This window comes from Oculina patagonica, chromosome 11, assembly GCF_052425735.1.
Source record: "Oculina patagonica isolate OP01 chromosome 11, crgOcupat, whole genome shotgun sequence".
In the NCBI taxonomy this organism is placed as follows: domain Eukaryota; kingdom Metazoa; phylum Cnidaria; class Anthozoa; order Scleractinia; family Oculinidae; genus Oculina; species Oculina patagonica.
Genome location: NC_135768.1, coordinates 9,527,838 through 9,541,357, shown reverse-complemented (window position 1 = coordinate 9,541,357; position 13,520 = coordinate 9,527,838). Strand labels below are relative to the sequence as shown.

Here is a 13,520-nt window from a genome sequence, read left to right as displayed (position 1 = left end):
TTACAATTCCTCCCCCATCCCCCTAAACCAACTGATAGATCCTTTTTACTTGGCATCTCTTTCATTATTTCAGTTGAAGATGAATTTGCTTCGAGAAGCCTAAGATTGCAAGCTTGGCCTTTTTTATCAAACCTGATACGCCATTTTTGCTTAAAAGAGTGTCATGGTGTAACACCGTCATGCAAAACATGAAAGGATTTACATCATTCCTAACTTGAAAAAAAAAAAGAAATAAAAAAAACGCAAAAACGTGCTCAAAAATGGCGTGTTCTAACGACTGGTGTTGTTCCCTAAAGTAGGCTATAAGCTTGTTATAGACCTTTTTACTTTCGTTTGTTTGTTGTCCCCTTTCATAAAACGTAATGTTTCCCTTGGGAATAGTTTCTTTCAACTTGAAACAAATTCACTTGGAAATAAATAACAATTTACACTGCGACAGACAAAAGGAAAATTCTCTTGAGAGAATCACATGATCTGAAATGGGCAGTTTACATATGTAGCTAAAAAGGTCTCTTCGACTGCAGTTTGAACTATAAGAAATAATCCCTTTACTCCTGGGATGGTCCTGTGGCCTGGATGGAGTGAGTGGTGTTTGTGGTACGGTCGGTATCTTGCGTGTCTTGGTCAGATTGAACTCTGGGTGCAGAAGACTTGGAGCAGTATATCATTCTCTTCATCTTCCTTCTGAATTGCTGGTTCAACAGAGCATACACAAACGGGTTGACAGCAGAATTGAACAAGACCATTGTGTTAGTGACGGCGATAGTGACGGGTCCAAGGGTGTACGATGCAAAGTAGAATAAGAAGTATAAAACTTGCATCGTGCCCCAGCTGACTCCAAAAATAATACTGACAGTAACAACCATCAATGTGACACGCTTTCGTACCCTCGCCACACCCTGCGAAGAAAAAGATGCAAAGGCCGTTTTTACAAAGACAAACAAACCGTAGGGCTCGTCTTCTGCATCTTCATAGTCATGATTTAGTTGTACTTTTATAAGAGGGCCCTTACAACTATAACAGCGTTTAGTACACTCATGGGTTATCCATGTATAGATATTATTGTTATTAGCGACCTTTAGATTGGACTACGAGTACGAGGTTGAGTACGAGAACGAGTTTTCAAACTAAATTCGTGTGCCTCCTATAATCCTACAATCTTAACAGGAAAAAGTTATAGTTAGGGGGATACAATTGTCCCAAAATTCCAAAGTCGTCCTCGTACTCGATGTCGTACTTACTGCGTACTCGTAGTCAAATCTAAAGGTCGGTATTATTATTAAAAGATCACGTGAAAAATGTTTTTTCCATGGTTGTTTCCATACATTAAGGCTTCTTTATCCATACTTACTATTTGTTGGTGGTTGAGTTGGTTTTCGTCACTGCGTTTTAACCACAACGTGTAAACGACTCTTGAGTACAACACAACCATCAGTGTCAAGGGAAGAAATACCAAAACATCAACCGCCAAATGGTAAGCTTTGACCATCCACGGCTCAGGCCACGAATCAACGCAAAATCCTCCTTTGACTTTCATGACCAGAAATATCGGGATCAGGAATGTTACTGAGAAGATCCAAATACCAGGAATGATCACCTAAAAAAAAAGTTAAGCGGAAAACTAGTGAAATTAATTAATTAATTAATTAATTCAGAGTGAAAAACAACTGGGAGGCGCTCAGTTAGTGACTAGTGCGCTAGGGCTCAATCCGGAGTCCAACGCACTACAATCTAGACAAAATCGGACAAAACTAGTTGAAACAAACGCATTTCACGCATTTTTCACAAACGCCCTAACCTGCAAGTGGATAAATATATTTTGTGCCCCTCTCCCCCAAATCAATGTTGTTTCTTGGGGTTTACGGTTCGACAGGCTTTGTTGTGAAAACACTACAGCATTAACAACATTGAAATAGGTGTTTTAACCGTTTTGTCCAAGATTGTAGTCTAATGGTTAGTGCACTGCTCTCCGGATCGGGCAAGAATGGCAAGTTTCCTTGACATCCTGTCAATAAATCGAATTTCACAAACGGTAATTCTTGAAATCGTGCACTCTATCGCGAAACTACAACTTCTGTTTTGCTCTAAGAAACTTCATCCTACTTAGCTTTACAATTGGTGGCATTTAGCGATGAAACATTGAAATAAGCTGTGTGGCAGGACAATGGGCACATTCTAGCCTTACCAGTTATCAAACTTGCCAGTGACTTACCTTCAGTTTACGAGTAGTAAGCTTTCCTTTGTTGCTATAGGGATAAATAACTGCATAATATCGCTCGATAGCGATCGCAGCAAGAGTAGGAATTGAGGAGAATGCTCCAATCCATGCAATCGATCCACCCGTCAACAACTTGCATATGATGGCGCCATATACTCCCTCTGGATGACTTAAATTTACGCTCATAACAATTTTTGGTGTGATAAATGTCGCATACAGGATATCTGCTATGGCCAGATTGACAAGTAAATAATTCATGGGAGTCCTGTGAATTGAAAAGCGAGAAGCTTGTGATAAATGCAGTCCTCAAACTCATATTAAACAGCAACGGTCTTGTAAGAATTATACACAAAACTTTTGTGCGGCTCTTAAAAGAGTGACGGTGACTCTTAAGTTACTGTTGCCGATTGGGCAGAATTATACAAAGGAGGTAATACAATCAATCAGTAGGCAGCTTTCACAGAGAGGTTTGGAACTGGCATGGTAAGACGCTTCTCCAGGGGCTCCTCGCTATTGGTCCAACTTTTCTTCGCCGATTTTATATCCGCTCTTCACTTACAGCCTCTTGGTCCCCGAGAATACTTTGTCTCGCAGCTTGTGTCAATTGCGGCCCCCCTCCCCACCCAAGAGGAGACTCCCGCATGAAAGTAGCAGACATGCAGGTGGAAAAATTTGACTTGCCACTAAATGAGGCAAGCTTATAGTATGTCCTACCTCTGAAAGAGCCAATTTTGCATGCCTGGTGGGTGTAGACCACAACCAACACAGTATAAAACAACACAGTATAAAGTCATTTTCTACATACGGATTTTTCAATAAACGTTGGAATTGCCGCTTAAAGACAAGAATGAATAATAGTATGGGTGTTCACTAAAATTTTGCATATTGACCTAGATGAAATTTACAAGTTTGAATTAATATTTTTGACGTGAAGAATTTGTTTTTTCTCTCAAGCGACCTTTTTCTGTAGCTTTCCTTTCACTTTAGTATGGATTTCAGTTTTGAAAATCTTCCAAAATTTAGTGTAGCTAATCTAAAGATATTTTGTTTCCACATGTCTGAAGACACAAAACTTTCTTTATATGCCATTAATATTCAGCACGTGTAGGGTGCAGCAGCTCTCATCTTCCCGTATTAAGTTTTGGTCTTGTCTTTAAGCTATGATCTGAACAATGTTTATTGAAATAGCTGCATCTACTACGTATTTATTAAAAGAAAAAACCGTGAAACCATAAATGAAACCTCTATGGATAAATTGCCCCTTGGTTTTGCCTTTAAAAAGTATACACAAAGTCTCGACATACCTCATATCCCGATTTTTTCTTATGGTGGCACAAACTAAACAGTTCCCCACGATATCTACAATGACGAGAATGGAGAGAACCGTTGTTATGGCAACAGCTGCAGCTGATTCGGACATGGTGGTCGGGTGTCAATGCTAGTTGGATGGAACCTGGATGAAAGCAGCACAAGTCTTAATAATGTGTGGTATGTTCACAAGTAATAACTTTGCATTTTTTGGTGTTGGTGAAAGCAAACAGATACAATCGATAAATAAAATATAATCAAATTTATTTAATTTATTTTATTAAATAAAATATAATCAAATTGGAACTTGGGCACGCCGGGTCCAATCCGTGGCACTTTCCTCCATTTCGTTTTTCGCTTGGTTAATTTGGTCCGTAAAACTGAAAGTCTCTTTATTTCATATTTTTCGTTTTCGATAGGTCAATTAATTTTTGACAGTTTTATCCTGTGTGTTCTTGTTTTTGCATATTTCCGTTTCTAGTACCGTTTTATCCATTATCCTTTTTATCCTTTTCTTTATTCATTTATTTCTTTCGCCCAATTTTCCCCCGATATTTTCAGGGATCTTTTCGGGATTTGCGACGCAAGCAGCAGCACGAGCTTAAATTTTCCAGCCTGTAATCGGTTCAAAAATTGCAATTGACAAGGTTCGTCATGTACGCATCAAATTCATTTTTTCTTTTTTCGATAAATCGTCTGCAAACTGGCGATTTGCACGGTTCAAGCAACGTTTATATTTTAAAACTGTTCACCTCTATCGGCTACTTAGTGCAAAGGGGGGGGGGGGGGGGGGGGGGGGGCTTGATATAAGTGTTTAAAGCGTTTTAGTGCTTAACTTCGTTTATTCCTGGTTTGTAATTACGAAGCACGTAAGCTTGATTTTGAGTCTTGAAGTTTGGTAAAATTTAGATAATTTTAGTTGAATTCTTCTCTATCATTGTCACTCAGTGCCTTGGCGAACTTGCTGTACATATTTTGAATGAACTGTGGTAGTTTCCTTAAACAATATCAGGCAGAAAAATCGATTATTAAGTACCTTATTAAACCGCGCTTAGTTCTCTTCTTGGCGCGCCCGAGTTTGATTTGAAATTTCTCAATTAATCCACTGAATTCTGCCATATGTCTTTCTCTCTAACACACTCTACCGTCGTCCTTTTTAGATAAGGAGTTCGCCTAATTTCAATTTTAATTTTTTAAATGTTCTTTGCAGATGCAATTTTATGGCGACAAAATAAAGGCGGCGAAAAGTTTTCTGGCTAAATAAGTCTCTAGAAAATTTTCGAGACTTTTAAGAAGAGCAAGGCATTGAGGTTATGTAGCCTCCATGCGTTCCATCCAGAAGATAGTAAAAATTATTTAAGGCGCTTTGTACAACGGTAACTTGAATACGTTCCTACAGTAAAGGACACTTCGGCCCAATACAGACTTTTCTGTTATCTTCATGGGTGATGTAAGAGGATGCGATATCTGAATAAGAAACCAAACCAAATTGCCATTGACGATTTCAGCAACCAAAAGAACAATTTAAACTTCGTTTGTTTAATCCGAACATATTGCTAGACTTATTTTTAAGTTATTAAAAAATGTATGGTATTTTCAATGACACATCCATTATTTCATGATGACGAGCTGAACTAGAAATACTCAGATTCGCACGACTCTTTGTATTCCTTCCTGCTAATGGATTTATGTTCTTGGTTTTCATTTTTTATAATGCACGGCAATGTTTTAGTTCCTGGAAATTTTTCATACAGAAATACGTTTGAGTTTAAAACAAAGACTGATCATTAGTTTTTAAGGAATGTCTTTAAGTATAAATTACTAAATGTATATTTATAAGCAATTTCAATTCCTTACTTTGGTTTCCAAATTTACTCGGATCATGCGTTTGGTTATTGCAAACAACAGAGCTGAATCGCAAAAATAACGACAACAAAAAAAAGGAAAGCCTCACTTACCAAATCTTAATTAATTTCTCTTTAGATATGAATGTAACATAAGACTTCTTTCTTCAAGGGAAGAGTTCAGCTTTCTCTATCCAAGAACAGGCTAGTAGAACTCTCAAGTGAAAGTGCCGTCCAAATGCTAGTGACACTGGCTCTTTCAGCAGGTTTCTTCGCTTCACCAATTTGACATAATATGCTGGAATTGGATATAGCGATTTCCATTAGGGTTTTTGCAAACAGATACTCCGACCATTAACTAGGTTTTCGTGTCATTCGGTGAATAGCATACAATGGCAGTTGGTTTTTCATTAACAGACCCAAACATGCATTATTTATTTGTTTAAGAAAGGCTAAGGAAGATAACTCGCCCCTAAAAAAATCCTGCAGCCATAAAATAAATAATCTTAAATCAATTTATATTGTCTCATTGCGCAGAGATTGTGTCGTTTAAAAAAGCCACCTCCGGTACTCTGCCCAGTGTACTCGACAGTGCATCAAAAAACTGACTTAAATTAAACTAATTTAAATTAATGTCCTTGTGAAAATAAACAACCCGCAAAATTTAAAAGGAAGTGCGCGTTATTCAACGATCTCCGGCTTTAAAGAAGTTTTTTTTTGTCACAATTTAAGTTTAAAACGTATGCTATAATACAGTGTTTCTCTTGATACGGATCAGTCAATATTTTTGTATAAATGTTATAGTTAACTTTTTTATTTATTTAGAGCTATAGCGGATATTAATTTTAATGCATCCTTGCGAATGGATAACACTTTGTGCAGTGACTTGCAAATAAATCCATAAACTTTAAAAACGTAAAGGCCTAAACTCAAACGTTTATGTTAGAAAGAGGCTTTTAAGATGCTTTATTCGTTTCTGAAAAGTTGTTCAAATTTCCTAGGACTCTCTTGATGGAATTAAAGGTAAACAAGCTTATGGGCATTTTCTAGCAGCTGGTGTCTTTGTTTATGCACTTCCTCAATTAATGGCTCTAATGAATATTTTCTATGTAGATAAGGGGAACCCAATTTTTAAATGACTTCCTTTTTCATGCAACACGATTTTTGTATTTTTGATCCAACCTTGAAAATCCAAACTTTTTCAATTTTTTTGTGGTGTAAACCACTCCCGTCCTTTTCATCATTATCAAGGATTTTCTCGACAAACGCGCATGCGAACCCACTAGAAGTTTAATATTACAACACAATACCAATCTGTTGTTTGGTTTACAGTTTTCTGCCTAGGAAATAAGTTTAGTTGAATTATTTTTTTTAAAAGTGCAACTAGGAGTAGAGCTTTAAAATCCGACAGTTTTGAAAATGAGAAAATATATGTGCAAAATACAGAGTTTGTTTGTAAATTTCGGGAATTTCGACGTCAAACAACTTTCATAAAATTGCATTTTATCCTTATTTACGAATCGTAAATTTGAGACTTAAGATGAATGAATTAACTGATAAAATTTTAAGGGATGCGGCCTCGGTGGGAAACCTGTAATGGCGTTTATAGCTTTTTATACATTTGTCTATAAATTTTCCCCTAGTTATTATAGAATTAATAGTTATAAAATTCAATTTTATAAATGATATTTCACATCGAAATTCTTGAAATTTCTTTTTGTATTTGTGACATGTTTGCCCCAGTTTTAAAATGGCGGATGTTTCACATCGTTTGAAAAGGCATCCTTCGTTGCCTACTGTGTAGTTCCCAATCAGAAATAAAAGCCAAATTAAATAGGACTTTCCAAAGGCATCTTTTCAGAATGACTTTTCATCCACTGTTAGGAGTGTTGGTTTTTGTGGAATGAGGAATACCGGGAAATCGGAAGAAAAATCCCTCGGCGCAAGGACGAGAACCAACAACAAGCTCAACCCACATACAGTGGAACCCCGATATATCGATATGCCAAGGGGGCAGTAAAATTATATCGTTGTATCGAGGAATCGTTATATCGGGGTTCCGTCCCATACATTTTACTATTGCCGGGACATAACATATTCATCGTTATATCAGGAATATCGTTATATCGAAGATCGTTTTATCGGGGTTCCACTGTATAACGCCATCATCAGATCATAAGGTTTGGAACCCGGGTCACATTGGTATGAGGCGTGCACTCTCGCCGCTGCGCCATCGCTGCTCCCCTCGGCTAAGCCTTCGTGGTTTATGTTTTCCAAAATAAGCAGAATTTTGTAATTTCACGTTGTCGCTTTGTAAAGGATGGCAAAGAAATGTATCCATATGTATATCACTCGCACGGAACCATTGCGTTGCTTATTGGAGGCTGGTTTTTCACTAGAAATGAGCATAAGCTTACGCACAAGAAAAACATCGTTCTTCTTGTGCTTCTGCTAGTGCTTATTCCTTACGAGAACAGCAGGTTAAAAATGATTGTGTTCAATCTTCTTATGCGATTTGCTTGGTGTTGTGCATGCGCTTCTGCTTCTGCTTATGCCCAGTGAAACCCTAGATGGTTCAGAAAATTTTAACAAGCGGTTAATGTCGCAGTTGGGCACCTTTCACATCCTCCTCAATGATAAAATTCGAAGCGAAAAAGAAATCGCTACGAGAAGCAACAAGCTTATGAAATATACATCAAAATGTACTACACTCTGTGTATAATTATACAATCTGAGCACGTCTTTTTGCGTACGTCTGCTTCATCCCTCTTCTTCTACATATTATAATGTAATTTTCTTTTCTTTTTTGTATGTTTTCGTTTTCAAAATAATGTAACTTTAGTTAAGGTTAGAGATTAGCAAGAGAAAAAAATATCAGTAAAATAAGCACATTTGTAATATATTTGTAATCTGATGTAATTTCTTTTTATGTAATGTTCTGTCAATGTTAAAATGTCAAATAAAGGAAAAAAAAGTTAGGCATGCTCCGAAAGCCATTTTATAGTAAGAAAGACACTCTTTTGGATCTTTCAGCGATTTAAAAACACCCTTTGGCCGTGAATCTTAGACGTCACAGCAACAGTCAGACTGAAGACAAATTTACATCAGTAGCTTGACTTAGCAAGCGCTCGTGGTCCTCGCGCGGAGCCGAACATGATCCAGGCCGCGCGAGCAATAGCGAATCAGCAATTAAACAGAATGCTGAGTCAACGGAACATAAAATCCATCCGAAGGACGCCCAGATCCTCGAGCGTGGTGTAATCAATTACAGCAAGAGGCTTTTCTTGGAGTCGTGACATTCCACTTTGGACAGCGGCGCTATCAACGAACGCAAAGCTTTTCCTCGCGCTTATGTGCCGTTAATTCAAAATTAAAATGTCGCACTAACGCACGGATTGGTAGCGCGAGCACCAACAAACTTTCACTTACTCTGATGAAGGTGAACAGATGTCACCGAAAATTTAGACAAGAAAAACAGATCGGCTTAAAAAACCTTCTTTAAATGTCTTCTACCGATCGCACTACTGGTTCCAGTACCTTCAGTAATATCAAGAATATAGATTGTCTACTTTTGTTCGTTTGAAAATTAATGTGGATGAGAAGAGTTGGCTAGGGAGAACTTGGGTGCATAAAATATTCACTGTACCCAAGCAATGCATTTCGTATGTATAATATAACTTAAAAGTGAAAAAATTATTGCGTTATACGTTTCTGAAATATATCACTTTTAAAGTTGGCACAAAATTTAAAAGGGAAACTAACGGTCAAAAAAATCAAACCTTAGCTAGGCATGTTTCCTTAATGGGTGAACATATATGAATATTTTTTTGTGTTTAACCTTTTAGTATGTAGTCTTGAAAATTCTTCCTTCAAATCATTTCGAACAAATAAACGATTTTTAACCGTCATCTTTGTGACGTCATTCCCGCCAAAAAAGGTTAAAATTCAAAAAACCAAGAATTGAATTGCTTGTTTTTAAAAGTTCTACCATCCTGCAAAGTTTGATTTTTACCCGTATAAAAATGATGTATATAATATTGAAAAAGTAGTTTGAAGATGAAAACTGTTTGGCGACAGCTGACCCGGCGATGAATAATATAAAGCATAGTTAATAGAGGGAAATGGTTATAAAGCCCGGCAAAGTTTTTTGTTATAGATTTTTCAATTTTTTCGCTATTTTGGGGGTCGACGGTGCAAAAAGACCTGTAAAAATACAATAGGTGGCTACGTGTGTTCATGCAACTAACTAATAAAAACATGGCGATTACATAACTCACGGAGTAAAGTAAACTTCATGAGTTAAGTAATCGCAAGGTAATGAGTTACGTAATGCATAACGTATAAGCGCAAAACAAAAGATGTGCACGGTCATGGACTAACAAACTTAAATCTTGGCCTCTTTTTGTTTGCTCCTTTGAAGTTTGCTGAGTTTCCTAATCATTTCTCTCTATTAACTACGTACAAAGTTTTAAAGTTATCTGTTTAGCCCAGTTTCCGTTCCAAGGGACAAATGTCACAAATGGACCCCATATTAAGTCCCTGGTTCAGCAAAAGAAAACATTATGGACCACCATGGACATGAAGCAAATGTATGAAATTCAAAAGCGTTTTTTTTCTAGCGCTCAGCTAGAGAATGAATTCTAGTTGCGCGCGCGAAATCGCAGAAGCGATCTAATCTAGCTTTCTATTTTGCTGTCAAAAGGAAGTTTGCCGAACAACTTCAATAACTCCAGCGAAGGTGGAAGTTTTCCAATTTGCCAGTTATGGATCAACTATTATCTTACCTTAAAAAAAGCTTTTGCGAGTTGAAATGATCTCGCTCCGTTGTGGGGTACAGATAATGGATTGCTTGTTTAGACAGCAAAGATCTTTAGCCCCATCAATAAGTACTTGGAATCAGACTTTAGGGCCAATTTGAAGGCGCTCGTTTTGGATAAACTGTTAGAAAATTTCTAGCCTGATATAATGTGCAAAGTCACTCTAGACCTGTCCTACACAAACCTTTTTTTGTTTTACATCCGCGATATTGATGTCATTATATTCTGTACGTAGATAATTATATTAAAATGGTGAAATTCATGACTCCAAAACAATGCAATTTGAATTAGTATTTTTGGGCCGAAAATACATAATTTAGATAAGTTTACGTTTAACTGAGCTAATATCAGCTCTCTTTAAAAGCTCCTTGTAGCAGAACTACGACACTAGGGAGAGAAAATTAAAAAGAATATAACCTCCATTTTAAGGTCAAATTCAGAACTCAAGTCGGGCGTTCTCGTTTTTAATAAGGCCACGCAGTATATTTTCCCTGAACTGGCTCTCAGAATGTAGACCAATAAACTGATGGTAGAGACCAGCTGTTTAAATTGACTTCAAAACGGGCTTTCCGTTTATTTAATGGCTTTTCTGGTAAATTTCAACTCGAGACGAGGAAACTGAAGTAAAATCAAGCCAAAAATAGCATATTCTCGTGTACGAATACACGTCTTTTTATATATAAGAAATATATAAGAACGTGTTATTTTTGGACGAGTGAACGATCTTAAGTTTTTTTTAAAGATTTGAGCCTAAATGCTCTTAAAATATGTTATTATTTTTTTAAAATTTAAAAACAAAGTGGCGCTCAAACAAATTAATTCCTAACCGATATGCACATGTTCCGTCACCAATGAGTGATGACAATGTTGGTTACAGGTCAGGATTTGAATGAAAATTTCTTCATTTAGTACGTCACACACACAAATTGGAAAAAAAATAAAATTCGTTCTTAACCAAATTTCACCCACGTTCTTAGGGTGTTCTCAAATATTGGCATTTTTCAGCTTTGGCGTTCTAATAAAAAGTTTATTATAAAAAAATGTATACAAAAAAGCAATATCGAGTAACCTCCAAGTTTAGCTCAAATATAAATTTAAAGTCATGCTTTACCTCGTTTGCCATGTCTCTGTAACAGGTCCTAACAGTGAGCGGGCGTTCTTGCTTTCAATCAGGCTACACTGTATATTTTGCCTGATTTTTTCATACTGTAGACTTCACACTAAAAGGAGCTGAAAGAAAATAAATGTCTCCCTGTCATGATCGCTTCGAATACTCTCCCTTATTATGTAAACGCATTTATGACAAATACTGGCAGACGTTAAGAGAACATTGCGAATTAAAAGTGCTGACTGTCACAGTAATTTCATTTTTAATTAAAGTCTGCATCTTTGATGGACATTTACAACATCTGTCCAAGACACACTTGTAAATACAAATAAAATAATATACAGACAGGGTTTAGTTGTTTTCTGGCGGACGAAAATCGAAGAGGTATCAATGACCCTTTTGTTCGTGTATGTCTTACTTAAATACACTCGGCATACGCAGCTCTATCATTCTCAAACAAAGGCTAGATATTTTCTTTTGATGTTTTGCATTAGTTTTTTTTTCCGCCTCGAACGCGTTTAAAACGTTAAACATGGATTGCTTAGAAATAGTATAATATAGCAGGTGTTTCGGGCATAATGGACAGCGTTAATGCTATTAGTGATGTTGAGGGACGAAACCTAAGTGAAGTCAAAACAACGATCGGCACGAGGCTTTGATAATTTAAAACGTTAAACATGGATTGCTTAGAAATAGTATAATATAGCAGGTGTTTCGGGCATAATGGACAGCGTTAATGCTATTAGTGATGTTGAGGGACGAAACCTAAGTGAAGTCAAAACAACGATCGGCACGAGGCTTTGATAATTGCTTGCCGCTAGCTAATGGATTAGTGACAAAAGATAATACAGTCAAAAACCAACTGTTAGGCTGGTCCTGGCCATAATTCGCTTGTTGTTATGTTAGTAAGCTGTCTTTAAGGCAAACAATTCTCTAAGACTACCAGTTTGAGATAGTCTTTAGGATGTTAAGTAGAGAAAGCTCGCTGTAAGCGACAGGATCTTAAGCCTGGTTCTCATATGATCGTCCCGATCGTCTCTGTCGCTTCTGTCGCTTCAAAAAGTTTGCTTGCTCCAATGACCTCAGACTTTGCAAACCACAGAAGCGACAGAGACGATCGGGGCGATCATATGAGAACCAGCCTTTAGAGTGAATCGGCGGCAGAAGCAAATTTTGAATTTCCTGTTATATTATCCTTTTAGAACGCTTTTAGTAAACAACTTCTTCGAAAATAAAATTAAAGGCTCGCTTTAGTTTTATTTATTTTTCCAAATTTAATAACGTTCAATATTTGCTATCAATTAAGCCATGGTCAACACGTTCTTGTAAACATACTTCACTCTTTTTTAATTATAAAAACCTTTTTTATAAGAACGTCGAGGCTAAAAATGGCCAGTATTTTCGAACATCCTAAGAACGTGCCCAAGGCTGAAATTTGGTTAACAACGAATTTTGTTTTTTCCAATTTGTTGTGAGTGACAAATATAATATTTATACACTAAATGGACAAATCTTTATTCAAATCTTGACCCGTGATCCACCTAGAAAGTGCTTCTCGTAACTACAACTCGCTTACAACTATCGCTACGGAATTAACTAACTGCAATACCACATTTTAAGAACATTTTATGCTCAAATCTTCGAGAGAGTTAAGAACTTTCAGCCTTGGCCGAAAATTAGACGTTCTTATTTAAAGAAGAGTGTAAATCAATAAATCCCTTGCAAGTCGTTTCCTTTCGAAGCGCGCAGAGCAAACAAACGAAACTGTGGGAAACGACGGGTACGCCGCTACAAATCCCTTACACAGCTTGAGCTCTATTTTTTAAAGTTTTGTTTAGAAAATTTTCAGAGTTTCGACAACAGACCTACCTTCAGCATTATACCAATACGCCAAATGTTGACAAACTTCGAATATTACAAATACAGTCTCATTTGTTATTACTGTTTCCAAGGGAGAGAATAGACTGCAAAACAGTCGTATTTTTTGCCAATACGCGCAGTCTTCGAATAAAAGCGTTGGAGCCAATGTCAATGTGTGAGGCTAGCGAGACGATCGACGCTTTGCGTCTCAACGATCGGTGTTTCCCGCCTCAACGATCGGTTCTTCGCGCCTTCGATAAGCGATTGTTTAACGATTAAAAGAAGGGAAAGGAACAGTATCAAATTAAAGACCTAGTCATCCACGCCTTTGTTTATGTTTACATAGAAGATTTTCGGTATTAATG

At 37.0% G+C, this 13,520-nt stretch overlaps 1 protein-coding gene across 3 annotated transcripts; it reads right to left on the bottom strand.

Annotated features, from left to right (window-relative positions):
* Positions 1–285: 285 nt before the first annotated feature.
* Positions 286–13,517, bottom strand: LOC144630242 (pyroglutamylated RF-amide peptide receptor-like). Of its 3 annotated transcripts, XM_078488574.1 has the most exons (6): positions 13,165–13,517; positions 5,485–5,668; positions 3,523–3,671; positions 2,213–2,483; positions 1,352–1,597; positions 286–899 (listed from the first exon to the last, which is right to left on the bottom strand). In XM_078488574.1, the coding sequence occupies exons 3-6, from the start codon at positions 3,636–3,638 to the stop codon at positions 549–551; spliced, it is 984 nt and encodes a 327-aa protein (XP_078344700.1). In that variant the 5' UTR covers positions 3,639–3,671; positions 5,485–5,668; positions 13,165–13,517; the 3' UTR covers positions 286–548. The 3 variants fall into 3 exon arrangements, with proteins under 3 accessions (XP_078344700.1, XP_078344701.1, XP_078344702.1); XM_078488575.1 differs by lacking the exon at positions 5,485–5,668; XM_078488576.1 differs by lacking the exons at positions 5,485–5,668; positions 13,165–13,517 and adding an exon at positions 11,257–11,379.
* Between the last annotated feature and the right edge of the window lie 3 nt (positions 13,518–13,520).

Bases quoted from the DNA above. Each gene is read 5' to 3' on its own strand.
- LOC144630242 (XM_078488574.1), bottom strand. From the start codon at position 3,638: ATGTCCGAATCAGCTGCAGCTGTTGCCATAACAACGGTTCTCTCCATT. The intron at 2,484-3,522 runs GTATGTCGAGAC...TTCAATTCACAG, and splicing joins AGAAAAAATCGGGATATGAG to GACTCCCATGAATTATTTAC. The intron at 900-1,351 runs GTAAGTATGGAT...TTTTCTTCGCAG, and splicing joins AACTCAACCACCAACAAATA to GGTGTGGCGAGGGTACGAAA.